Source organism: Symphalangus syndactylus, chromosome 2 (assembly GCF_028878055.3).
Source record: "Symphalangus syndactylus isolate Jambi chromosome 2, NHGRI_mSymSyn1-v2.1_pri, whole genome shotgun sequence".
Lineage (NCBI taxonomy): Eukaryota > Metazoa > Chordata > Mammalia > Primates > Hylobatidae > Symphalangus > Symphalangus syndactylus.
Window position 1 is genome coordinate 40,354,284 of NC_072424.2, and position 26,759 is coordinate 40,381,042.

At 52.3% G+C, this 26,759-nt stretch overlaps 2 protein-coding genes across 31 annotated transcripts in view; one reads left to right on the forward strand and one right to left on the reverse strand.

Annotated features, from left to right (window-relative positions):
- The first annotated feature begins 1,954 nt into the window (after nucleotides 1-1,954).
- On the forward strand, nucleotides 1,955-25,468 carry LOXL4 (lysyl oxidase like 4). Of its 3 annotated transcripts, XM_055252844.2 has the most exons (15): nucleotides 1,955-2,065; nucleotides 7,127-7,438; nucleotides 7,970-8,148; nucleotides 9,059-9,264; nucleotides 10,757-10,795; nucleotides 10,958-11,177; nucleotides 12,207-12,390; nucleotides 12,568-12,722; nucleotides 13,422-13,589; nucleotides 14,626-14,788; nucleotides 16,543-16,786; nucleotides 17,869-17,984; nucleotides 18,637-18,773; nucleotides 19,163-19,274; nucleotides 21,366-25,468. In XM_055252844.2, the coding sequence occupies exons 2-15, from the start codon at nucleotides 7,159-7,161 to the stop codon at nucleotides 21,434-21,436; spliced, it is 2,274 nt and encodes a 757-aa protein (XP_055108819.1). In that variant the 5' UTR covers nucleotides 1,955-2,065; nucleotides 7,127-7,158; the 3' UTR covers nucleotides 21,437-25,468. The 3 variants fall into 3 exon arrangements, with proteins under 3 accessions (XP_055108819.1, XP_055108818.2, XP_063485016.1); XM_055252843.2 differs by lacking the exon at nucleotides 1,955-2,065 and having other exon boundaries at nucleotides 5,921-7,438; XM_063628946.1 differs by lacking the exons at nucleotides 1,955-2,065; nucleotides 12,568-12,722; nucleotides 13,422-13,589; nucleotides 14,626-14,788 and having other exon boundaries at nucleotides 5,921-7,438.
- Nucleotides 25,463-26,759, reverse strand: part of R3HCC1L (R3H domain and coiled-coil containing 1 like) — a 105,485-nt gene continuing 104,188 nt past the window's right edge. For all 28 annotated transcript variants that reach the window (XM_055252911.2, XM_063629021.1, XM_063629007.1 and 25 more), the window contains one exon: nucleotides 25,463-26,267. In XM_055252911.2, the coding sequence (XP_055108886.1) occupies nucleotides 26,200-26,267 (68 nt within the window). In that variant the 3' untranslated portion in view covers nucleotides 25,463-26,199. The remainder of the gene's footprint in view (nucleotides 26,268-26,759) is intronic.

The following is a 26,759-nucleotide window of genomic DNA, read 5'->3' on the forward strand; positions in this document are numbered from 1 at the left end:
AAGCTCGGGGGTGGGTGGGGGTGCCCAGAGTTAAGGCAGACACAGACCATTATATAAAGAGTGCGGAGAGGGTCACAGGCGCTGGCCTGAGGCCGGGTGAACATAGCCAGGCAGGAGGGAAGAAGAGGGCATTCTCAATCAAATCAAAGCTGATTGAGATGAATCCAGTGGTCCCATCTGACCCCTACAGCAATCACATTTAAGGATGAGGAGATGACAACTCAGCCGAGAAAATCCCACTGCTAGTACGCCATGGGCTGGGGCTGGGACCAGAGCCCCTCACTTCTCAGGGTTGGGGGCTCACAGCACGTGCCTTAGAGATCCCCACTTCCACTGCTTCCCAGCCTTGGCCTCTGCCCAGAGTTGTGCAAATTAAAGGACTTCTGGGCAACATCCATTCATTCCCTGGTCTCTATCCTCCGCCGGCCCCTGTGCTCCAGGGTATTTTTAGTTCTGGGCAGCCAGGCCTGGTGAGTGATTGGCAGCAGGCAGAGCCCACGTTTCCGAACCCTCTGTGTTGCTTCTGGCTCAGCATGAGAGGTGGCTGGGCCCTAGGAGGGGGCTTAGGCATACCTGGCACTCAAGCCCACAGCTGCCTCATTGTCCCTGGTGGGGGAGCTGGGCTGCTGCCACTGACCCGAGGCTGGGAGCATTCTTTCCTGCTGATTCATCACAGGGAATGTTTTGGGCCCAGCTGGGGTGGGGCAGGGGCACTGGGGGGACAGCTTGGACATGGGCAGCCAGGAGTGGATGGCAGGTCCCTGGCAGCAGGGTCATTAAGACCTGGCTGTCACCCAGGATCGAAAAGGTCCATCTTGACATCCTAGCTCTATCACACTCTGCCTGTCCAGGCTTATTCTTATTTGCACATCTGCCTCCCCCACCAGACTGGCAAGGCCCCCTCCAGCGTCTAGCACTCCAGCACTCTGTCTAGCATGTGGGAGAAAATCAATAAAGGCTTGTGGGATGAATGAACCTTTGGGAGGACATTCAGGCAAGGTGGGGAACCAGGTTGGGCAGCTCTGGGCCTAGAAAGGAAACCGGGAGGCTGGAACCCTCTGCCTATTTTACAGATGGGGCCACTGAGGCTGAGGGCAGGACCAGGTCTAGGGGAAAGAAACTGGGGGCTTGGACTGGGGTTCAGGTACCTAGGTGCTCAGTTCAGCTGATGGGACTCCTCTCTGTCAGCCACGTCCACATTTCTTTAATTCCACAGTCCCTGCTCCCTGCACTAACACCCTCCTCCCGTGAGTCTGACAAGGGCCAGGACTGCATCATTCAGCTCTGTGAAGGGATTCTCCCATTCACTGTATTGCCTGGAGGAGCAAGTTATGGCGCCTGGGGCTCAGTGTTCCCAGCTGCACAATGGGCAGCGCAGAGTTTCACACGGAGGGCGGGGGCGGGGGTGGCGGTATTCATTAAACTTTGGGTGACTCGCCTGTTCCTGCAGGAGAGCACCCCTGCACCGCGCCACCTCGACCTCTCTGAACTGAGCTCTGGCCTCCCCGAAAGGGCGTCCACATTGTCCTAAGTGACCGAGCTCGTGGGATTCAGCCCCTGTGACAGCCGGGCGCTCCCGTGCGAAGGGCGCTGTGCTGGGGGCCCTGGCACCCACCAGAACTGCCAGACTGGGACTCTAGGTAGGCGTCATTACCTCGTTCGGCAAAAGAGGAAACTGCGCCTGGGAGAGGGACTCCCAAGGCCGCTGCGGCCCTCCCTGCAAAACAGCCGCGGGCCCCGCGCCGCCCTTTCCCGGGAGCTCCGCTCCTCCCGCCCCTGCGGCTCCCGCCCCCGGGACTTCCCGGCCCCGCCGGCTGCGGCTGGGCGCCCACGCCACCTGGCCCGTGTCCCGACGGGGGGCGCCGCGCGGAAGGCCGGGCGCGGCGCCCGCGGACTCCAGGCCCGCCCGGGGCGGGGCCTGCGGGGCCTCCTCCGCGGCCAGCTCCGGGCTGGGGGGCCGCGGGCGGCAGGCGGATAAAAAGGCCCCAGGGCGCCCGGGAGGGAGCCCGTTAGCGCTGCTCCGCTGCGGCGCCCGCCCAGCCCCGGACCGTCCGCGCTCCAGCTGGTGAGCCCCCGCCTGGCCCGGCCCTGGCCCCTGGCCCCTGGCCTCGCGTCTGCCTCTTGGTCTGCCTCTTGCTGTCCCATCTGTCCTTCTGTCTCTCTGTGGGTCTGCGGGCCTCCGAGGGTTCCTGGAGACTGGGCCTAGGGGGAATGGGGGGGTCCCATGCACCCTCAGCCCGGCCCTCCAGTCTCTCACCAACCTGCTTCCAATTGGGCAAGTGAGCACGCTGGGGAGCTTGGCCCAAGGCCCGCCCTGAGTGGTGCACCCAGGCCTCAGGGGTGCCTGCGTGTCTTGTTTGTGTACACGCCGTGTGTAACCATTGCTCTGCCTTCTTCCAGGGAGGAGACAGGGAAGGGGCAAGGCGGGTTCAGATGTCACACTTACGACTTGGGGGACAAAGAGCCAGGGCTGATCTGGGCTCTCCAACTATCCAGACCGGAGCTGATTATGTTGGGGGGTCGGCATGTGACGGAAACACCGAAGGGAAGGGGGCAGAAGACTTCAAGTCCCCTCCTTCCTAGCCTGGACAGGTACAGCTCAGAGACCATTTGTTGGCACTGCTTCAGCTCCACAGAGTCAGTAACCCCGGGGAGGCCACAGGGCTGAGAGGAGGCTGCTGAGAAGAGCTGCCGAACGGCAGAGAAAGTATGAGCGATGCTAAAGTTGCTGCGCCCTGAGGACAGCACCCCCCATGCTCTCTCGAATACTCTCGGGCATTTGCTGTCTTCAGCCCTCCCCACCTGCGCTAGGTCAGGCCAGGTCCCAGCATCTCCTGGCACACCTGGAGCAGGTGCCTCTGTGCCTCAAGCTGGCAAGATCTTGGATCTGTCACTCGGCATTCAGCGAAGAGCACCCTGCCCAGTGTGCCCTCACACCACGGCCTGTGTCATAAATCCACCAGAACGGGGTGGAATTTCAGTCAGCTCCCTGCCTTCCTTTCCTCTTCCCCCTCTTCCAACATCGATTCTTGGTGGTTTTGAGAGTCCAGCGTCTAGCCAGGCTGCCTGGGTTTGAATCCTGGCTGGGCAAGTTACTTGACTTCCCTGGACCTTACCTTCTCGTCTGTAAAATGGAGATAAGTATTTAATCTGTATTTTAAAATGTATGATTATTATCCTCAGTTCCCTCCCCTCCTCTTTCCCTTCCACCTTCCTTCTCTCCTCTGTCCCCTTCTCCTTTATTTGGGAAAGTAACCGCCACTTTCGAGGCCGCTTCCTTTTCTGAGGGAGGATGCACAGCTTGGTCCTCTGTGCTCAGTGCTAGGGGAACAGACAGGTGGAGTCTGGTTGTGGGGTCAGGAAGCAAACACACAATGTGCTTTGTGGAAGGCTTTGTGGGAGGGCTTAATGGAGGGGGTGGCATTTGAGCTGGCATTGTGGGATATGTAGGAGTTTAACAATCTTAGATAGAGGGAAAGGAACAGTGAGAGCAAAGGCTTATAGGCTGGGAGATGAAGGCTATAGTCTGGTGTGAGCAAAAGCTCTGGGGGGCCTATATAAGAGGGGCTCTCCCTGCATCTGACTCTTGGTTCCTGCTGCCGTTCCCCCACCTTCCAGCAGCGTACATGGAAGGGAGCTTCCCTGGCCCAGACCCCAGGGTCCTACAGCAGAAGCCCTCCTGTGCCCTCAGGTTGGTCCCTTGGAGAGGAAGGAGCTGCTGGCCTGGGACTGTCCACAGCCTGTAACAAGACCTCCTCAGTGTGTCAGAGACTTCAGCCACCAGCCAAACAGCAGACCTGCCCAGCCTACCCTGGGCCCCATCAGAGCATGTCAGATAGGGGGGCTCTCTAGTGCCACCCCCTCATTTTACAGGTTTTTCAGCTGAGACTCAGAGAAAGGAAAACATTTAACTCCAGACACAATTTGGCAGCAGAGATAGAAGCATCCCGACTCCTGGGGGTGGTAGAGAAGGCGTGGTTGTCACTCAGCCCCGACCCATGTGACCACTGGATCCTAACACCTGAGGGACCTGAGGCGGATCCGTCCCATCCTTTCTTGCCATCTGGGGAGTGGTTTGGCTCAGTCCCTGGCTGTCTACCTCCTCCTCCAGGGAGCACAGAGGATGGAATGGGAAACAATGGAGAGCACTCTGCTCATGGGACAGCCAGCTGGGAGCCCCCACAAGCCTCTGAGTGACATGCAGAAGACAGTGTTTCAGTCTGGAAAGGAAGCGTGGGAGGGGTCAGAGGGGGAGAGCTGCAGAGGTGAGAATGGGAAGGCAGCCCCTGCACAGCCTCAGGGAGTGGAGAGGGGAGCATCTAGGCTCTCTAGTGTGGGTGGAGGGAAGAGGGGCAAATCTAGAGAATGCTGCAAAGAGGAGTACCAAGGACTTGCAGTTGAGATCAGACGTGGCCTCCATTTCCTTCTTTGTACAGAGAGGAGGTGGGACCAATCTAGACCAACGGTTCTATCATCGCTGTCACAGTAGCTGTTAATAATAGTTCATTGTTGGCCGGTGTCGTGGCTCACGCCGGTAATCCCGTCACTTTGGGAGGCCAAGGAGGGTGGATCACCTGAGGTCAGGAGTTCAAGAACCGACTTAGTGAAACCATGTCTCTACTAAAAATACAGATAAATTAGCTGGGCATGTTGGCGCATGCCTGTAATCCCAGCTACTTGGGAGGCTGAGGCAAGATAATCACTTGAACCTGGGAGGTGGAGGTTGCAGTGAGGCGAGTTTGTGCCATTGCACTCCAGCCTGTGTGACAAGAGCAAAAGTCTGTCTCAAAAATAATAATAATAGTAATAATAGTAATAGTTCATTGTTACTGAAGGCTTGCTCTTCTAAGGGTTTAATGTTTCTTCACTTAATCTTTACAAAAATCCTATGAGGCAGTTGCTATTATTATCCCCACTTTACAGAGGGAGGCACTGAGGCAGGGAGAAACTAAATCGCTGGCCCAAGATCACTTCAAAATGAACGGGTGGAGGCAGGATTTGAACCCCAGCAGTCTGACCGCCCAGCCTGTGCTCTCAAGCACTGTGCTGCCACCTCCCATCCATGCAACTACAGATATGAATGAGTGCCACCTACACACCTGACACTATTTTGGGAACTGGGGACACAACACATCCCCACTCCCACGGAGCTTCATTCCCAGAACTTGTCTAGTGCACTTTTAGGAGCCCACTCCACCCAGCCCTGCTGGCCAAGGCCGTTGAGAGGGAGTGGGGCAGATTCCATCCATGGAAGTGAGAGTGGCAGGGGCCTGTGAGAGCCTCCCCACTCAAGCGGATGAGCTGCATGAATCCCCAAGAGGAGCCATGGCCGTGGAAGAGGCAGGTCTCATCAGAACGAGCTTTCTTAGCCCATCTTCTCCATCCCCTGTTCCAGGTTGGCCTCAGCTCCCATCGGCAGCAGAGCCGTGGGGTGGAGGAGCTTCAGTTTTGGTGGCTCCAGAGGTCTCTGACAGCTCTAACCAGCTGAGACTCTCTCCTCTATGCCCTTCACCACCTGCTGGTCCCGGGATCAAGGCTGCTGTGTGAGGGGGAGAGGGCCTGCCCCCAGCCTCATCCCCTCTCTAAGGACCCAAAGAACATCTGATTACAGCCTCCTGGAAACGGGCCCTCTCTGTTTACCGCCTGAAACCCTCCCCTGGCCCCTCGCTTCCTACAGGATGAAGGCAAACCCTCTGTGTAGTACACAAGGCCCTTGATCATTGGTCCCAGCTTGTCCCTCCATCTCTTTCCCCTCCAAGCCCCCACACTGTAATCTGGGGGTAAGAGAAGGGCACTTCCTGCACTTGCACAAACTCACCTCTTTCCCTCTTTCCTAATCCTCTTCTCTTTACCTCGAATGCCCCTTTTCTCGCCCAAGAGAATCTTATTCGCCCAATGAGGCTCAGATTAAGTGTCCCTTCTTTGGAAGGCTTCCCTAATTCTTCTTGCTTGAGCTTCATGAAGGTAGAGAGGGTGTTTGATGTCTTCATTTCTGTGTCCCAGCACCTGGCCTGAAGCAAGTATTCCAAAAATGTGTATTGAATCTGTATGAATCATACACCTAGATGGATGTGAGGCTATCACAGACTATCCAAGCTGCAGGAGGGATCAGATGATACGTGGTTCCATCTCCTCACTTTAGAAATAAAGAGTCAGGGCCGGGCACGGTGGCTCACGCCTGTAATCCCAGCACTTTGGGAGGCCAAGCCGGGTGGATCATGAGGTCAGGAGTTCAAGACCAGCATGGTGAAACCCCGTCTCTACTACAGATACAAAAAAATTAGCTGGGCGTGGTGGTGGGCGCCTGTAATCCCAGCTACTCAGGAGGATGAGGCAGAGAATTGCTTAAACCTGGGAGGCGGAGGTTGCAGTGAGCTGAGATTGCACCACTGCACTCCAGCCTGGGCGATAGAGTGAGACTCTGTCTCAAAAAAAAAAAAAAAAGAAAGAAAAAAGAAAGAGTCAGGACCTAGAGAGCTGAAAAGACTTGCCCAAGCCACGCAGCCAATGAGTGGTAGAGTCCTTGATGCCCATCTAATAGCGCTTTCTGCTCCAGCCTTCCCTGTGCCTTCTAGGTGAAGGTGGCATTTCACATATTTGGTTAGGGTGCCAGGAACATCAGAAGGTGGTGGCAGTGTCCCTGGGGTAGATAGTCTTGACCTGAGGGCACCCTGGGGGCACCCCCATGACTCAAATGGTGGACCACCTCGTCTGCCTGCACATAAGACTTTAGGTGTGTAAGAGCTGCTGTCTATTGTGTACTCACCAATGCTAGGACTTTGCTAAGCACTTTCCATATGGTGTTTTATTTAACACTCAACAACACTGTGAGATGGAGATTACTATCCCCATTTTACAGATGAGGAGACTGAGACTCAGTGAGGTTAAGCTTAAACTTCCTCAAGGTCATGGCGAATGTGGTGGATTTGAACCAAGTCAGCTATCCTGGCCCAGACTCAATTAATGCCACTATGTGCACGCGCACACACACACACACAGACACACACACACACACACATTGGAGGGGGTTTTCTTTCCTTTGTCTTGCCAGGAGCTGCCAAATTGCTGCAGAGGTCTGAGATCTTGGTAGAGGGGGTGACCACTGTTATGTTTACTCATTCCTCAGGTATCTTGGCCTCAGCTGTCCTTGAAGTCACCATGGCATGGTCCCCACCAGCCACCCTCTCTCTGTTCCTGCTGCTGCTGCTAGGCCAGCCCCCTCCCAGCAGGCCACAGTCACTGGGCACCACTAAGCTCCGGCTGGTGGGCCCAGAGAGCAAGCCAGAGGAGGGCCGCCTGGAGGTGCTGCACCAGGGCCAATGGGGCACCGTGTGTGACGACAACTTTGCTATCCAGGAGGCCAGAGTGGCTTGCCGCCAGCTGGGCTTCGAAGCTGCCTTGACCTGGGCCCACAGTGCCAAGTATGGCCAAGGGGAGGGTGAGTGACTGGTGCCACCTAGCGGGATGGCAAGGAAATGGTAACAGTCTTCTCTCGGGCTGGGCTCACTGACACCCACCCATCCTTTAATACCCTGCTCACGTGACCTCCTCCACAAGGCACTTCCTGAGTGCCTCAACTGCACATGGCCCCTGCTCCCACCCTCCCATTCTCCCTTGTAATGAGGGCACCGCCGTCACCACCACTAAACTCTAAGTTCCTTGAACATAGCAATTGGCACACAGTGGGTGCTTAGAGAATGTTGAATGAAAAAATGGGCAAACAGGTAGGTCTGATTCCTAGAACTACCTGGCATTTTCCAAAAACAGATTATCTAAGAGCCAGTGCCCAACGGAGGTAGCAGGCAGGGTTATAAATACTAATTCCCTAGGAGACCCAACCTTCCTCCTCCCTGCCACCTTCTCCCAGGGTTCGGAAGAGGTGACTTGGTAAGTGTGGGGTCCTATGCAGGAGGCAGAGCCTGGGACCTGCCTCTCTGTGCCATCTTTGAGCATCACCCCCACTCCACAGGACCCATCTGGCTGGACAATGTGCGCTGTGTGGGCACAGAGAGCTCCCTGGACCAGTGCGGGTCTAATGGCTGGGGTGTCAGTGACTGCAGTCACTCAGAAGACGTAGGGGTGATATGCCACCCCCGGCGCCATCGTGGCTACCTTTCTGAAACTGTCTCCAATGCCCTTGGGCCCCAGGTGAGGAGGCTGTTCAGGCTCTGATCTGAGCCAAGGGCTGGGTCAGAGGACAGAGAGCCTCCCAGAAGATGGGCCTAGAGGATAAGCGAGGGGAAAGAATGCAGTTTGCACTGAGCGTCATCCCCGGGGCCCCGACTCCTGAGTGTGCCCTGCAGCAGGTGCATAAATAGAGGGCCCCAGCCTGAGGCAAGGCAGGCCAGAGGACCAGAGCTGACCCCACTGGGAATCACAGAAGCTGTTCCCATAAGGGAGACAGCAGTGGGGTAAGGGGCTCCCTCATCCACGAGGCCTGGCCACAATTGCTGCCTCTTCCCAGCACGAACAACCCTGAGCTAAAAACAGCCCAAGCCAAACAACAGGAGCGGGCAGGGCAGGGCAGGGCTCTGCTGCCAGGCAGGCTCCAGCCTCAGGACAGCTGGCCATGGCCACTGAATGCAGCGTGTTGTGATGGGGACTCTGCACTGGTCTAAGTCATCCGAGGGCTAGGGTTAGGGGGTCTTGTGGGCCATAGGATCCTGCTGTGGTCAGCAGCTGGTCTATGCCCATCTCAGCTCTCTCAGGGTGGCACGGAGAAGGCCCTTCCATGCCCAGCAAAAGCCTCCCAAACTCCAAGGACTCCCATCCTGATCCCAGTGGAGGCCAGATCTGCCTTGTTCTCTCCAATTTGACAAATTCGAGGAACTGAGGGAAAGGGCTTAGACAAGCTGAGGTTCTGCCTTGCACTTACTCTGTGGCCTTTGATAATGCCTCCCCTTCTCTGGGCCTCAGTTTCCTGGCCTGTTCAATGACGGGGCTGGGTGGGATGGTCTCTAAAAGCTCGAAGCCCCAGCCTTTCTGCATGAAGATCTGCAGCAGGCTCCACTGGAGGAGCAGGAGTCCCGACGCCCACAGGTGACTGTGCACCCCGCAGGGCCGGCGGCTGGAGGAGGTGCGGCTCAAGCCCATCCTTGCCAGTGCCAAGCAGCATAGCCCAGTGACCGAGGGAGCCGTGGAGGTGAAGTATGAGGGCCACTGGCGGCAGGTGTGTGACCAGGGCTGGACCATGAACAACAGCAGGGTGGTGTGCGGGATGCTGGGCTTCCCCAGCGAGGTGCCTGTCGACAGCCACTACTACAGGTAGGAGGGCGGCTGGTGTAGGCCCCACGGGAGGCAGGGTTATGGGGCAGGGACTGAGTGTGTGTTCATGTGCATGCATGCGATGTAGGGTGTGTGCATGAGCCTGAGTGTGGACTCATGTGAGGGGCAAGTAAGTGTGCACGCAGGTGAGTTTGTGATGTGTGTGGCATGTGGGACCTCGCAGAGTTCAGTGAGGACTGAGTGGCAGTGGTGTTGTCTGTGGCAGGACATCCAGCAGGTGTTGGGACTGGGGGAGAGAAAACAGGCCCTACTGAGGAATGTGCCCGGATTTCTTGCTTCATGGGTGTCTCAGAATAATAAACAGGAAAGTGAATGAGGAGGACCTTCAGGATCCTGGGAAATACCTAGAAAGTCAGAAAATAAACACTGCACTCTCGAATTATGTCAACAGAATTGACTAGGTACAGAACGCCCCCCTGGTGAAAACAGTTGAACATAAAACCGCGTGTCCTTGGTTAAAACACTAGACTTTCCTGCAGATACTTTCAGTGACACCCACATGTAGAGTTTAGACAAACTGTTCTGGCCTCAGTTCAGCCAGTGACTGGTGTTAGGGCTTTGGGGAGGGCCTCTGGGCCTCCATCCTAAATTCCACTGCGAATATCCCAACTCTTCCCTCTTGAATTTCCTCAGCTCTGATCCAAGCCAGGCTGTGACTGGGTTGCGTCTAAGCGAGGCGTGGGATGGGGCACCTGGAGAGAGGAGACATAAAAATATTCTGTCAGAAACAAGGCGGAACTGTCACAGCTGATTGCATCAACCAGTAAACGACAGCCACAGTCATGGTTCTGCCAGATCCGTGTCAGGGAGGACTTGTGTGTTTCCCATCAAGGGAGAAATCTCCCGTAGTACGTCTGAGTCATCTGCCACCCCAATCAGTTTCATCCTGCTTCCCTAAAGGGTTAGAAGGCCCTTGTTGCAGTGTCCTTGTGTCTCTGACTTAGAGGAACCCGGTCCTGAGGAAACAGGGGTGGTGGTCAGCCCCTGGCTCCATCCTTGGTGATCCTGGGATGCAGCCTGACTCCCCTTGCCTGGTAATTGCACACCTGGGTCTCGCTGACTCGCCTGCCACCCATGAGGAGGGCAGGCCTGATGGTAGCCTGGTTGTCTCTGGGTGGGCCGCCCCCAGCAGCAAGGCCTTCACCTCCCACCTGTCCCTAGAGGGCCCCTTCTCTTGGGCCCTCCCTAAATGCTCCCCTTCCTCTGGACTTGGGAGAGGGCAAGGCTGATCCGCCTGTCCCCACTCTAGGACTGGCTGAGGGACCTTGCTTGCCTTCCTTGTAAAATTGTTATTTGTGAGGTGGCCACCCTATCAGGGCTGCTGTGAAGCTCAGCATTGAAATAAGATTTGTGAATAAGTTTACAAAATGTAAAGTCCTGTGCTAACTTAAGGACAACTATGAGGAACCAGGTGGCAGAGGGTGGGACTTCCACACCCCTTCCACCTCCTATCTGTTTTCTCCCATAACAGGAAAGTCTGGGATCTGAAGATGAGGGACCCTAAGTCTAGGTGAGGAGCAGCACCCTAGAGGGAGGAGGCAAAGGGGTGTGGCATGAAGGACCTCTATCCCATCCCCTACCCTCCCCTTCCCTCCTTTCTACCTTGGCCTCCCTTAGTCCTAAAGCTCTTCCCTCAGCCCTTCCTCCACCCTCAGTCTCCCTTGTCCTCTAGGCTGAAGAGCCTGACGAATAAGAACTCCTTCTGGATCCACCAGGTCACCTGCCTGGGGACAGAGCCCCACATGGCCAACTGCCAGGTGCAGGTGGCTCCAGCCCGGGGCAAGCTGCGGCCAGCCTGCCCAGGTGGCATGCACGCTGTGGTCAGCTGTGTGGCAGGGCCTCGCTTCCGCCCACCGAAGACAAAGCCACAACGCAAAGGATCCCGGGCAGAGGTGAGCCCTGGGGGTCCTGCACCCACACCACAGCTTGGAGGCACGGGCGGGACCCTGCCTGGTGGGGGGTGCAGGGAGGTCCAGGACACGCAGGAGAGAGGAACCAGACTGGGAGGAGGAGAGTGAATCACAGAACTGTAGAACCTTGGAATGTATTTAAAAGGGATCATTTATAGCCCTACCATAAATGGAAAGCTGACATCACCTGCCTTGAATAGAAGGTGACCTTAAAAACAGTAATTAAATCCTAACTACATTCCACTGAGTGCCAGTACTGATCCTGAGCCTGCCCCTTTGTTATAAAGAGGAGATGAGCAAGTGTGTGTGAGGTGGTAGAGATGCCTCAGCGCCAAACTGAGATGGTCTCGTGAGATGGTACAGACGCCGTGAGGTGGTACAGACGCCTCAGCGCCAAACTGAGATGGTCTCGTGAGATGGTACAGACGCCGTGAGGTGGTACAGACGCCTCAGCGCCAAACTGAGATGGTCTCGTGAGGTGGTACAGACGCCGTGAGGTGGTACAGATGCCTCAGCGTCACACTGAGATGGTCTCGTGAGATGGTACAGATGCCGTGAGGTGGTACAGACGCCTCAGCGCCAAACTGAGATGGTCTCGTGAGGTGGTACAGACGCCGTGAGGTGGTACAGATGCCTCAGCGTCACACTGAGATGGTCTCGTGAGGTGGTACAGACGCTGTGAGGTGGTACAGATGCCTCAGCGTCACACTGAGATGGTCTCGTGAGGTGGTACAGACGCTGTGAGGTGGTACAGATGCCTCAGCGCCACACTTGAGACGGCATCCTTGATGAGGCTGTGGGGGTGGTTGGTCATTGAAGAAATGGAGATCAAGAAAAACAGCTTATTCAGGGTGACAGCTATGGGAAGTCAGAAGCAGGACTGGAACTCCTCATCCTTGGCTCTGGCCACCACCATGGAGCTTGAAGGACCCCCGCTGGGGATCCCGCTGTGGGGGCTCAGCCCCTGCTGGTGCCTCCTCAGCCGTCCCTGAAGCAGGTTTCTCCCAGCAGGAGCCGAGGGTGCGCCTGCGCTCCGGGGCCCAGGTGGGCGAGGGCCGGGTGGAAGTGCTCGTGAACCGCCAGTGGGGCACGGTCTGTGACCACAGGTGGAACCTCATCTCTGCCAGTGTCGTGTGTCGTCAGCTGGGCTTTGGCTCTGCTCGGGAGGCCCTCTTTGGGGCCCGGCTGGGCCAAGGTGAGTGAGGCGGCCTGGGGAGGGGTTAGAAGGCCTAGATATGCCACTGGTCCATGTCTTGAAGACCCTGGGGTGACAGGGCCGGGACAGAAAGTTCTCCCCCTCTGTGAAGGGGAAGCCACAAGTGTGGGGTTACGGAGATGGAGCCTCGCACACAGCACCTCTCTTCCCATCTAGGGCTAGGGCCCATCCACCTGAGTGAGGTACGCTGCAGGGGATATGAGCAGACCCTCAGCGACTGCCCTGCCCTGGAAGGGTCCCAGAATGGTTGCCAACATGAGAATGATGCTGCTGTCAGGTGCAATGTCCCTAACATGGGCTTTCAGAATCAGGTGAGTTTGGGTCTGAGCATGGCCTCAGGCTGGGGGCCGGGAAACCCTGGGGAGCCCCCAGAACACCACATCAAGCTAGAGGGGAGAGGTCCAGGAGAAGCAGCTAGCGCTTCTGCTTTGGGCACCAGTCTGCCTTCCCTTAGAGCCGACCTGGCTGCAGCCCCTCCGAAATGTCAGAGGTCACAGGGGCTCTGCAGATAGATGTGCTCTCCCACACCCATCTCAGGTCCCGTGAAGCTGAGAAAGAAGGTGCCTGGGAAAGAGGGCCACAGGGCTGTCGGCACGAGGGAGTCTGTGTGGGATGCTCAGGGCAAAGTGTCAGTGCTAACGTGGACTGCGAGCAAGTCGCTGGTGCCGCTGTAAAACGGGGTTCACGCTCTCAGGGGGTCACTGTGAATGAGGCGAGGGACACGAACGCCCTTTGCAAATTGCCAGTTGTCGTTAATGGTGGAGGGCAAGTGCCAGAGCAGGAGGAGCCCTGGTCCAGGCACTTTGAGTCAGATTTCTCTAGCAGGCAGGGACATTAGAGACTACCTGCTACACTGTCCTCACCGTACAGAGAAGGAGACCAAGGCAGAGAAGGGGACTGTCTTGTCTAGGGCGACACAGTGAGCTGGCTTGGGCAGCCCTCCAGGCTTGCAGCCCTGAGCTCTTCCCTGCAAGGCTACCCCACTCCTCACACACCCCTCGCCATTGCAGGTGCGCTTGGCTGGTGGGCGCATCCCTGAGGAGGGGCTGTTGGAGGTGCAGGTGGAGGTGAACGGGGTCCCACGCTGGGGGAGTGTGTGCAGTGAAAACTGGGGGCTCACCGAAGCCATGGTGGCCTGCCGACAGCTCGGCCTGGGTTTTGCCATCCATGCCTACAAGGTAGGTCCCTCTGTTGTTTCTTCCGTATGACCTCTCACCTTCCTGGACTGAGGTCCAAAACTTCCGTGCTAAAGCTGCTGCCTGTTTACCCATTTGGCAATTCATTACTGAGTGAAACTATGAGCCGACATGATGCTGAGTGTTGGGAAGAGTGTGGTAAACAAGAAGACATAGTCCTGATGAAATGGTCAATGAGGGACACATTTGCGTCTGCAGGAAAGATGAATAGAAGTTAGTCAGACAAGGTGGAGGAGGAATGAACAGCTTATGCAAAAGCCCTGTGGCCAGAGAAAGCTTGATTCGGCTGAGGAAATGAGGGCCCGGGGTTGTAGTGTGGCTCTCTCTCGAGAGTGCTGTCAAGCATGAGGGCAGAGGAGGCAGGGGCGAGATCACTCAAAGCTTGCAATCCACATGTTTAAAAGATTTCTTCCTTTGCTGTTTGGAAAACGTTGGTGGAGACTAACATGAATGCAAGGAAACACACTCAGGAGGCTATCGTAGTAGCCCAGGTGAGAAATGAGGCTGGACTGGACCAGGCGGTCCAGGGGAAATAAGTGGATAGATCTAAAAATACATCAAAAAATAAAATCAAGAGGACTTAGGCATGACTGCAACAGAGAAACCTCTGCACCTGCACCCACACTGGCTGCCGCACAGTGCGGACTGGGCAACCCTGAGCACAACTGATGATCTGGGCTGCTTGAGGAGCAGCTGGGGAAATGGAAGCACAGCCCCCGGGCAGAGGGGCAGGGAACAGGACCCTCCTCTGCCATCTGGGGGAGGGAGGGGTGTAGGGCCAATAGTGGAAGCCACAGTGGGTGGATTTTACCTCTGTATGTGGAGGGGATTTCTAACATCAGAAGGGTCCAAATGTGTCATGGACTGCCCCAGGGAATATGGGTTCTCATCACTAAAGATTTTCGGGCCCCGGCTGCACACAACCTGGTGGGGGTGGTATGACTGAGGCCGCACCTCAGATGGGAGTCAGGAGGACTCCAAAGGCACGCTGACTGGGTGACGCTGGCTGTTTTCTTAGGAAACCTGGTACTGGTCGGGGACGCCGAGGACCCAAGAGGTGGTGATGAGTGGGGTGCGCTGCTCAGGCACAGAGCTGGCTCTGCAGCAGTGCCAGAGGCACGGGCCGGTGCACTGCTCCCACGGTGGCGGGCGCTTCCTGGCGGGAGTCTCCTGCATGGACAGTGAGTGACGGAGGGCTCACAGGGCTGGGGACAGGTAGGCCTGTGCTCCCCATCAGGGAGGGCCCTGCATGCTGGTCCCAGGTCTACAGCCAGCAGCACGGGGGAATGAAAGTACCAGCTCTGCCATTTCCCAGCTGTGTGGCCAAATCACCCATCAGGATCCATACCCTGCCCCCTCACGGAGTTATTGTGAGAAAGAACTGAGAACATGAGAAAGCACAAGGACACGGAATGGCGGTTTTCAACTTTGGGTATGACCAACAGTTACAAACAATGAAACAGGACAGAAAACAGCAAGGGCAGTTTTTCCTTGGAACAACGTGTGTGCTGGGTTACAGCATAAAATGTATTTCTTACTGTGGTTTGTAGTCAGAAAAGCAGTTTGAAAGCTTCGTAGAGGACATACAAATATGAGCACACCCGGGGCCAAAGCCCAGCTGTGTGTTCTCTTCCTGAGCTATGGGATTTACCCAAAAGGCTTTGGGACAAGGCCATCTGTGGCACTGCTCTGCCCCACAAACCCAGATTCTTAGGGCAGCAGCATCTCTGACATCTCCCAACCAGGTGAGTGCCAAGATGGACTATATCCAGTCCAAAGGCTACAGATAGCATCAACCCAAGTGGCCACTTGACCTTCTTCTTGGTCAAATTTTGACACCAAGACATCCTTAACCTTTGTCAGTGAGCTCCTGGCTTCATCTCTGTCCAGGGCACCCTGGGGAGAACACTGGGCCCATCCATCAGACCCTCCGCTGCAGGGATGGGGCATCAGAGTGGACCTCCCCATCACCAAGGCCTCCCAGCACGTGGGGAGCCTGCTCCCCACTTGACTCCCCTTCCTGGGAACCTCGAACCCCTCCCTGCTCCACTGCCTACAGTGGCAGCTCTCTTCTTGAACACATTTGATCCTTCACGACAGCTTGGCACAGCCAGCCAATCTGCAGTCTCTGTAACCTGGTTTTTCACATTGCTTTCTTTCCTTTACTCTCTCTTCTCATTCTGAAAGCTCGCCTTCTTTCCCTAAGAAACTCTAGGATTGTCAGTGGGCACTTCCTGGCTCTCTCCAATATATACCACAGGACCCCACATGGCCAACTGCCAGATGCAGATGGCTCCAGCCTGGGGCAAGCTGCGGCTGGCCTGCCCAGGTGGCATGCACGCTGTGGTCAGTGGTGTGGCAGGGCCTCACTTCCGCCCAGGACTACTTTAGTGATAGTGATTTTTAGTGACAGTACAGGCAAAGTATCCAGGTTAAGTATCAGCAGAGCTTTTTGAGAGGATTATATGAACTAAGCTACATAAAGGCACTTTACAGGCTTAAAAGCATTTTACAAAATAAATACTAGCTTACTTCAACTGCATGTTTACTTAGGCCAGACATGTTACAGGTGTCATCACATTAATATCACCATTATCTTCATCTTACAGATGATGAAAATGAGAGACAAAATGGTTAAGCAGTTATAGAGCTAGTGAATTATACAGTCAGAAAGTAAGCCAAGAATGAACCCAGGTGGCCTGGCTCCAAAACCAGCAAGCTTAACCATGACACTGTAGCTGCCTCCCAGGTTAAGGTGATAGACTTCCTTTAAATGTTATTAGAACTCACCATCTCCTGACTCTTAAAACTGCCCTTCTTTTGTGGGGTCCTCTCGGAGGGTTTAATCTGGGGGCAAGCTTGCCCTCTGTGCTGGAGACTAAGACTGGCTGCCTTTCCACCCTTTGAGTCACTGCCATGCCCTCTGCCACCCCAGGTGCACCAGACCTGGTGATGAATGCCCAGCTAGTGCAGGAGACGGCCTACTTGGAGGACCGCCCGCTCAGCCAGCTGTATTGTGCCCACGAGGAGAACTGCCTCTCCAAGTCTGCAGATCACATGGACTGGCCCTACGGATACCGGCGCCTATTGCGTTTCTCCACACAGATCTACAACCTGGGCCGGACTGACTTTCGTCCAAAGACTGGACGCGATAGCTGGGTTTGGCACCAGTGCCACAGGTTAGAGCCTGCCCATGCATTGGCACTACAGGGTTAGAAACATAAAGCAGGGTCCAGGGAGCAGTTTGGCCCTTCCCTGGCCACAGGCAAGTTTTCCTGGGAGGGGTGTGCACTCTCCTTGCTGGCCTTGCCCGCAGGAGGCAGTGAGGACAGCGGCATCCACCTGCCCCTCCATCACTCTCGCCTTCACTATGTCAATGGTGCCCGTGGGGTCTGTTTCCCACAGCAACATCCCATAGAGGTGTCACCGCCAGCAGAGTTGTTCTGTTAGAATGGTATTTGACACTTTTCCTATGTTGGATCATAGGCCTTGTCTTCAGAAGCTAGGTAAAGTGGGGACTCCCAGGAACCTGGAGGCCCAAAATAGACATCCCATCCAGGGTGCTGGCTCTGCAGGAAAAGCTCGCTGATTCCTTCAGCAGTAAGGCAAGGCCCTCAAAGAACAGCATGAACAGACTGGCACTAAAAAAGTGACAATGAACATTCTTTCCTATCAGGAGCTTCCAGACCAGAGAGGGAGAGACAATGCCTGTGACAAAGGCAGAATTTTTTTTTCTTCTTCAGAACACAGCCACGGGTGGAGAAAGTGGAGAGGAATGGGCAATGACTCTGGGACTTGGTCTCGCCTGAGATAATAAGCACCTTTCCCTGTAGCATGAACAGAGCTGTCATTATAACTGAATTGGAAACAATGGTAGCAATTTGGTCCCAGGCTGACAGGGACCCTCTTCCCAGCAGGTCAGCTCCTAGGCTGCTCACAGACCCGGTGTCCCACCTCTCCCCCCAGTTCAGGCCTTGCTGTCAGACACCAGCCTCCTGGAGGCGACCAGGGCAGGGCTTCTACCTCTTGCCTGGGTTGAGACCCTAGGTGGTGGGGGCAGCTGTACTTGCTGCCTGGCAGGGGTGCCAGCAAAGGAGGCTGTATGTCACACTAATCTCGGGTTTGGGAGGGAGAAGGGCACTGCCTACTATAACTTTCCTCTCGGGTCATGATGGGGTCTGGTGCCTGTCTTCCCTACCAGCCCCTCCAGAGAGGACCCTCTCCTGTTGCTGCCGCACTGACAGCTCTACCCCTTCTGCAGGCATTACCACAGCATTGAGGTCTTCACCCACTACGACCTCCTCACTCTCAATGGCTCCAAGGTGGCTGAGGGGCACAAGGCCAGCTTCTGTCTGGAGGACACAAACTGCCCCACAGGTATGTGGTTTCCTGTCAGCACCTATCAGCATCTCCTCTTGTTATGTTCTTCAGCCCCTTTGGGATCAGGCTTCTCTTTGCCCTGTTCAGCAGCCCAAGGCACCTGGAGATCTTGGTTTGAAAAGTTAGCATTCAAGGCAATTTCTTACCTTTTGAAATCTTACGCAGGAGGTTTTTACTTCCTCTGAATTCCCCACACACATTGTTCTTCTTTTAAAACACTCAGCACTTTCTATCTTGGAGAAGAGTTGCAGACCTGTCCTATCTCTGCTGAGCTCTCTGAGGGCAAGCATTGTCTGCTTCCTGTCTGCATATCTGCAGTCCCTAACCCTTAGGAACTGCATGGTAAACACTGGATCTTTAGAGGTTTGGAAGGATGGATAGGCAGATGCACAAATAAATTAGCACAGGAGGGTTGGAATCTTCCAACCACAGTTCCTAGTTCAACAGGGATTTGCACTGGAGCAGTCAAACAAATCATATCTTTGTCACAAATGTGGTTTGCTATGGTGCTGGATTCATAGCAGGATTCTAGCTCTGACAGTCCTTAATCTGTGAACTGGGCATGATGACACTGAACTGGTAAAGGAAATAAAAGACCTAGCAGAGTGCTTCGTCCTGCCTCAAAAACTGTCTGTCCCTTTCCTTACAGGACTGCAGCGGCGCTACGCATGTGCCAACTTTGGAGAGCAGGGAGTGACTGTAGGCTGCTGGGACACCTACCGGCATGACATTGATTGCCAATGGGTGGATATCACAGATGTGGGTCCCGGAAACTATATCTTCCAGGTAAGGCGGCTGGGGGATTCCCCACAGAGCCTGATTTCCTCCAGATGTTCCACAACTTTCCCTGAGGGCAAATGAAGGGAAGAATTTCCCATATAGGGTTTCCGACAGGCCTGTCACTTAAAGGAGCTATCCTGTTAGGGAAGTAACACTCAAGCTGGATCCAATGAACCTGTGTTTTGAGTCCTGATTCAGTGAACACTGGATAAATCAGTTTCTCAGTTGGGACTTCTCAGTCCCTATCTGTAAAATGGGAACATCAGTACCTACCTCCTGGGTAATTGTAAGAATTAATGAAGCAAATAGAAACACATGTAAGGATTGTCACAGCCACAATCAACTCATTCAGAAACCAAATCACCCATTTTCAGTTGTCCCCTCTTTCACTCCAGGTGATTGTGAACCCCCACTATGAAGTGGCAGAGTCAGATTTCTCCAACAATATGCTGCAGTGCCGCTGCAAGTATGACGGGCACCGGGTCTGGCTGCACAACTGCCACACAGGTAACTCCGAGCCACTGCGGAATCAGCCATCTATAGGCTCAGGGGGCTGGAAGACTGTAAATGTACCCTCTGCTCCCACACTCCAGTGTGTGACTTGTATGTGTGTGGTGCGTAAAAGGCTATGGATGGAACAGAGATGCATTCCCTTTGACATCTTACAAGGCAGACTTCTAGAACTGGTCAGACCATCGGCTTCACCCAATAACTACATCTTCTACATCCCTGCTTGCACTTAAGGCTGTTTGATTGTAAACTCAGTATCCAGTCTGTCCTAGAATCTTTCCTGTCACCTCAAGCCATGTCAGGATTTTCTTTTCAAGTCCATTATATTTCCTTTCTCTTTCATACAGAAGTTAGGGTTAGGGTCCTCACAGGCAAACGTAGAAGTCCTCTTGCTCTGTGTTGCTGTCTCCAGCTGTGATCACTGCTTGCAAGAAGGGGACCATGGAAAACAGGGCCACTTACAGGATTGGTGGCATCAGTCAAAGGAAGCATCATGATCCAGTGGGGGCAGAGAAGAGGGGCTGTTCTGTCAGTAGACTCCCTCTATCTCTAAGGGTTAAAAATGCCTGTATTTGCTATGGGATATGCATTCACACTCAATACTTGCATATGTGTGGTGGGATGGGGCAGAGTTGTTCATTCAGTCAACAAACATTTACTAAGGCCCACTGTTGTGTTGAACGCTGTGCCCCAGACACTGGGAATGTAAGTGTCAGATAGGGTATGCACACATGCAAATAGCCCCAATACTACTACTGTGTGGACCGAATGCTGAGCAAGCACAGACAGAAAGCAACCCACTGGGGGCTAGCAAAAGCTTCACAGAAGTAGCATTTGATCTGAGGTTTGAAGGAGGGGCCAAAGTCAAAGATGGGAGGAGTAGAGAAAGAGCACAGGACTGGCCTTCGGAAGGCGTCACCCGAATCCAGTCCCACCACTTTCTAGCTGGAGGACAGTGAGGAAATCACGACCTGAGTTTTCTGTTTTGTAAAATGAGGCTGTATACTTCAAACCTATTAAGTACTAGAGCTTTTTGCAGGGAGGGTTGTGATAGTTCTAAGATAATGGATTTTATCCTGTGGGCTTCTGGGAACTATTGACAAGTTTCAGTCAAGGAGGCAAAAGATCATTTAGGTTTTCAAAAAATAACGGTGCCAACAGATGGACGAAAATGAGAAGATGAAGAACAGTCTAAGGTTTAGAATTTGTGTGGCTGAGTAGATTGTGCTGCCACTTAAATGAAACAGGGATATTGAGAAGAACCAGGAACTGGAATCCAAGGCTATGCACACGGAGACAGCAGATCCTCCATAATGCTGGAATCAGGCTGCAAGAGTTCCCAGGCAGTGACAAGGGCAAGAAAAATAATGCAGTCCTGCAGGTCCTCTTGCCAGTGTTTAGGATCCAACAGGGCTAAACAGAAGTGTGCGGAAAACAGAAGGCACACTTGGGTGAGAGTCTGAGGTTATTTAATTAAAGGTCTACTTATAAGAAAACAAGGAGTGTTGAGACATCAAGCATAAAGAAAGTAGAAAACCGTTATCTGCTTTAGGCTTGAAGAGGGGCAAGGGCTGTTTTGCAGCCAGGTGCAAGCCAGAGTTGTGAAAGAGGGTGAACCTAGTGGAACAGGAGTCTTAGACGATCACTGCCAGAACCACAGGGCAAAAGTAGGGGAAGGAATATCCGGCCTCTCTCCTTCCACCCTCTGACCTTCTGCTGTTGCTTTCCATTGACCCAACTCAAACAAACAAACAAAAAAGAGGACAAAGGAGCCAGAGTGATGTAATCGCTAGGTGTCAGCTTCCTAGGGCACAGAGGAAAAAATGGGCAGAGAATGAACCTGGGGAGGGGGACAAAGGAGAATAACTAGCACAACTCTTTCCAATCAATAGCCTGTTCTTCCTGATGTTCCTGAAACCACACACCTGTCCCAGGCCTATTTCTATAGAATGACTGCTGTCTGTGCCCATGCCATGACTGACTTGATATAAAGGATCAGCTGGGCAGAGTGGATCTATGTAAGTTGTCAGGGAAGGGATGAGACTGTGGTTAAGGTTGGCTACTTACCTGTTTTCCTTTGGCCCACAGGGAATTCATACCCAGCCAATGCAGAACTCTCCCTGGAGCAGGAACAGCGTCTCAGGAACAACCTCATCTGAAGCTGTCAGTGCACACTCCTAGCTGCTGCCGATACACCAGATACCTCAGCTTATTGGAGCCATGCCCTTCACAGAGTCACAACTCAGAGGAAAAGGGCCAGTGCCAAGGGGCACCAAGAACCTGCTCAGGAAGCCTTTTGATGGCAAGATCACCAATCCAGATGGTACTGCTCCCTCAGGATGGCTCTGGGCCTGCCCCTAAGGGCCTGTGGCCTATGGAATACAGCCTCCAGGCTTTGCTCAGCTGAGCTCCTCTTCTATAAGGAAACCCAGTCATCCCTGAATCTTGCCACAGAGATCCGGTTCAGGAGCTCTCAGTTTCTTAGGGATGGACTACGGCCCAGTCCCCCATCTAAGTGGTGCTTTGCAAATGTCTTGGAGGAGTATAGGACAGAGGACCAAAATACACAGCAGGTAGTGTTAGCTCTCTGCTAGGAGCTCAAAGCAACACAACTTGTATCAAAATCACAACTAGCAGAGAAGCTGGTGGATTCAATCCTTTCTTCATCTGTTGTTATTTAGAACTCACCTTTCACACTCTGTTCTTTAGTGTCCTTACCTTTATCCTACCACACACACATGGGTGTTTCTATTATCCTTGGAAGCAAAGACCTCGGGCATCCCCTTATTGCCTGATGGGCCAACACCAACAGTTACTGAGTGCTTGAGAAGGGGCAAGTTTCACAGAAATGGCCAGATAGGGCCTTCCTACAGAGCAGCAAGAGTAGGCCAAGCAGAAAGACTGCTGAGGTAACATGGACCCCAGCCCGTCAGGGCCTCTGCCAAGGAAATAATATGGACCATTTACCTGGCAGGCAGTCTGATCTCTCTCAGGATCACCACACATCTCAGGATTGGTCTAAACTTCAAGTCTCAACCAAGTGTCTGAAGTGAACTTTGCATTGAATAAATTTTTGCCATGGAAAGAACATCAAACAAGCCACTCATCTCTACAGAGATATGAAAACAAGTCTGGCAGAGCAAGAGACAGAAGACCATGGAGAAATCAGAAGGGGGAACAGTCAGTTTAGTTAAGGATGGAACCTGGGAAAGGCTACCATTCCTGCTTAATGGGGCTGTGATTTGCTCTTGCTCAAGTAGAATAAAACCCCATGGTCTTCTTGACATGATTCTTGATCTTTTCTCCACTGAGACACACTTAAGTGATGATCCTTACAGGACAGACACCCTAATGCCAATAAAGGTTGCTCATTATGGACTGCTACAAAGACCAGACCAGCTGTGATTACATACATGCCCCAGAACCGCAGACCTACCCTCTTCCCTCCCACGGAGCCAGGGCCTGGGATACACAGGGCACACATGCTTCTCATGACTGCCCATCTACATTTCTCCAATCAGACGTAAGTCTGCTTCCCAGTCAGCCTCCCCAGGCTTAGAGCTGAAACACGGGTTAGAAAGGTTAAGCGGTGAAGGATAGGGGCAAGAAGGTAAAGTCTGAGGATTGTAAACTTCTATAATCAAGGCTGCGAAGCCAAAATAAATGGTAGCAGATGGAGGAGATTTACAGCAGCACTACCCCCACCACATCACAAGAGCCACCACATCACAAGAGCTACCCCCTCCTTAGGGAGTAAAAAGGGACATGTTCTGGGGAACCCTCTGTGAATACAAAGAAGTGCTTTCTTCCTTATCCCCAAACTTCCCTCTCCTCAACTCCCTCGTCTCTTTCATTAGGCAGAGGGAGCATTATATTTTGGCATGGCAGTTTAGGTAAACAAGGGAAGGACTGATTTCCTGTTGGATCCAGCAAACATCCCCCAAACAGTAACAACATTATGCTCACACATGCAGCTAATGGTCTGTGAAAGAATGTGCAGCTAGCAGGGGAGCATGTGGTGACTGATGACTAGATTCAAGCAGGGAGGTTACCCACAGCTGCTTGCTGGATCCAGTTTCTAAGAGGGACCAAAAAAGGAGGCCAGGCAGCCAGCCACCAGCTCTGGTCTAAGCCTTGCTGCCCACATCACACGTTTGATAGGTGCAGCCAGTTCTAATTCTTGAAAAAGGCCATACAAGGGTTGTGCTGTTACAACTCTGAGCTGAAAGGGAAGGACATGGGAAGACTGGTGGCTGGCATGACTTATAACAAGATGAGGAATGTTAACAGAATACCAACCACCAAATTCCAGGTAGAACCAAAAATGTCAAGACTTTCACCTCAGCATACTTTAGCCTCAGAGAAACGAAGGTGCTAAGAATGTCAGCTTACTCTTCAGAAGCCTAACTTACCTTTATTCTACAAAGACTTTCACTCTATGAAGAGCATATCATAACTCATGGGAAATGTACTTTTCTACTAAATTCCAGGTAATCCTGAGATTTAGATGTTCAACACATATGCACAGCAGAGTACATTAGCTGTCTTCCTGAATATCTAACAAAGGCGCCAGTGGCAGCTACAGGGTGTCTCCAGCTAACTCAGCTTGAGAAGGCATAGCTTGGATGTGCCCAAGGATTTAATTCCCATCTGGAAAAGCTCAATATAGTCTGTGCTGGGCCATAGCAGGAGCTCTTACCTCCAGCTAGCGTACATCAATCCCAACTACTTGAATAATGTAACTAAAAAGCACATTCTCTACTAATGGTAGAAGCAGCAGCACTCCATAATTTTCAAGTGTAGGCTTAAAAAAAAAATCCTTTCTCTGGGTCTGGTTATAAGGATAAATCTGAAAGTTAGAGGTGGCTGACTATTGGCTGAAAAAAAGGATAGGCTACTAGCATACAGCATTAGAATGAGAACCAAAATAAGTTACTGAAATTATGAAGATTACAAGAAAACTGGGAAATAAACATGGGGCTATATGTTACCATTAACAATGCCTTTAAAAGCTAAAGTGTAGCCAGGAAGAAGCATCCTCACAGGCAAGTGACAGGAGTAGTCATCTCTTTTGTACTGCCCAAGGTCACTCTTGGCCTTGAAGAATCAAAACAGAGCAAAGGTATAACTCAGAGGTATACCATTCAGTATGAAGTCAGGCTGCAATTCTCTGCATTTCCTTTCGAATGGAGCTGTACTGTTCAGACCTATCTTAGAGAAGTCTGTTCCATGAAGACAGAGAGCACAAGTCTTGTTGCTATAGGCCGAAGAGAGGGGCACTTGGATGAAGTACTAGTGGAGAGGGTCAAGAGAACAACTTATTTAATCCCTAAATTTGACATGGAGTCACTGAACATGAAGAAAGGACACTAGTAGAACTGACCACGAATGAGGAAAACAATGCTGAGGAACTGGGAGAAGGCTGTAATATCTCGATAGCAGCAGGGATAGTTGGGTAAGGATCAAGATCCAAGGCCAGGGTCATTTGAGAAACATCTGAATACAGTCCTACTCCAAAATGTTCTAGGTAATGCTAATAATTCATCATTGTCATGGGCACTAAATCATTAAAAAAATGAGGCTGTTGCCCTAGTTGAAAGCACAATGAGCCACTACTTCTTGCCACCTCAGCATCCTAAGGTCTAGTGCTACCATTTCTTCAGTGCAGAACTACTTTCTAAAAACACTGAGAATGCAGATATGAGATGGATAAAGCCTGCGGTGATGGCTTTGACTTCTCCACATCCTTTAGGAAATCTCTCACTGCCCAGAGGTGTTTATTTTATCCTGGCTGCTTGTCATCGTAACGGATGGTCTGGTGCTGCTTGCCAAGTGCCTCTGGCATAGGTTAAGAAGATCATACCAAGAACACGCTGGTGTGCCACATGTCTTCTTCAGGGTATCAGATTTGCAGAGATAGCAGAAAGCAAGAAAAAGGTTGGAATGAGGGCGTACAAGGAAGATATGAAGGGGAGAGGAGCTACCACATACCAGTTCCAGGATAATCACTTTTGTAGTATACTGAGGCAGAGAGATGATCAGATCAATTCTCTACTCACTGGGATTCAATAAAAACAACAGATCCATTTAACCTATGCACAGCCTTACAGGCATGAGGATAAGAAAAAAGCTGCTCTCCTATTTCTTTGTTGGAATGACAAAAACCGACAAACGCCACAGTGATATATGTCATAAAACAGGCTTTAATGTTCCCTCTTACAACATGGTATTACTGCTTTCACTAGAACTGGCACACAGCTCCCGAGGTTGGTTTACTCTGAGGAATGAAGCTGGTATCCCCACTGGCTGCACTGCAGCTGGAGCGGTCCCAGGCACTGAGCTCAGTATAAACTTTGGAGTCTAAATACCCGCATCTCCTGTAGTTGACCAACTTTGGAGTTCTGGAACTGGCAGTGCAGATTCTGTGTATGCCAAGCAAACCAGACACTGTTCTGTCTCTTTGTACTAACTGCTCTCTACCCACCCCCTACTCTGCCTCCGGTGTTACTCTGTTTTGTGAGATACTAAGGAATGCTCTGCCTCTGCAGGGCCTAAATCTCCCATACTTGCGGTTTGAATCCTCTGTTCTGTTTTGTATTTGCTTTAAATATCTTGGAAGTGTGACCCACGCTAACATGACTTGCCCTGTCCAAGGCACTCTTGGAATTCACATCTCCCACGTTTCTTCCTAGCTGATGGCTCCCTACTATGCGCACCACAGTAGGGTGATTCCAAAGAACTGCATTTAGGAGTGAAGACAGGAGTCTGTCTTCCTTCTATACCCAGTCAGTCCTTGTCTCGATCACTTTATCTCTTTAACATGCACATCTGCATGTACATAGAGCTCTGGAAGGATCCTCTTATCTGAAGGCTATGGAAACATTTTCTGATTCATGGAATTATCCCTTTCATTGAGTGATGTTCAAGCTGCAGACTGGTCTCTGCCTTCCCAGATGTCTTCCCGTTGCTTGGCTTCCAACCGCTTTCTCTCTGTAAATAAGAGCAGTGTTAACCATAGTTGTCTACTTCATATAACCAATGACTTTCCCTTAATCCAAATTACAAGGCAAACTTTAGTCATGAGACAAGTGGATATCCTGGTCTCTCTTACCTGATAACAAGAGTTAATTCCTTTAATTTCCTAAGTGCTTTGTAAGTGAAAATGATACTACTGTAAGTCATTACATTTATTACTATGTAATAAAAAATATCTGAGGCTAATAGAAGTATATGGAATAAGTCAGAATCTAGTAGGGACTCAGATTCTAGTCTTGCTAATACATATTTAAATTCTACTTTTCAACTATGTTTAGTGCTTCAACACAATTGCCCATTATTCCCAGCTTACTGATCTTTATAAATATTTCAATAAGTATCAAGGATATGTATTGATATTCTTCTATTTTGTTGCTTAAATGGAAATGGTAGCCCCTGGGCTTTACTCATATCTCCCCTCTACAACTTTATTGAAAAAGTATTTCA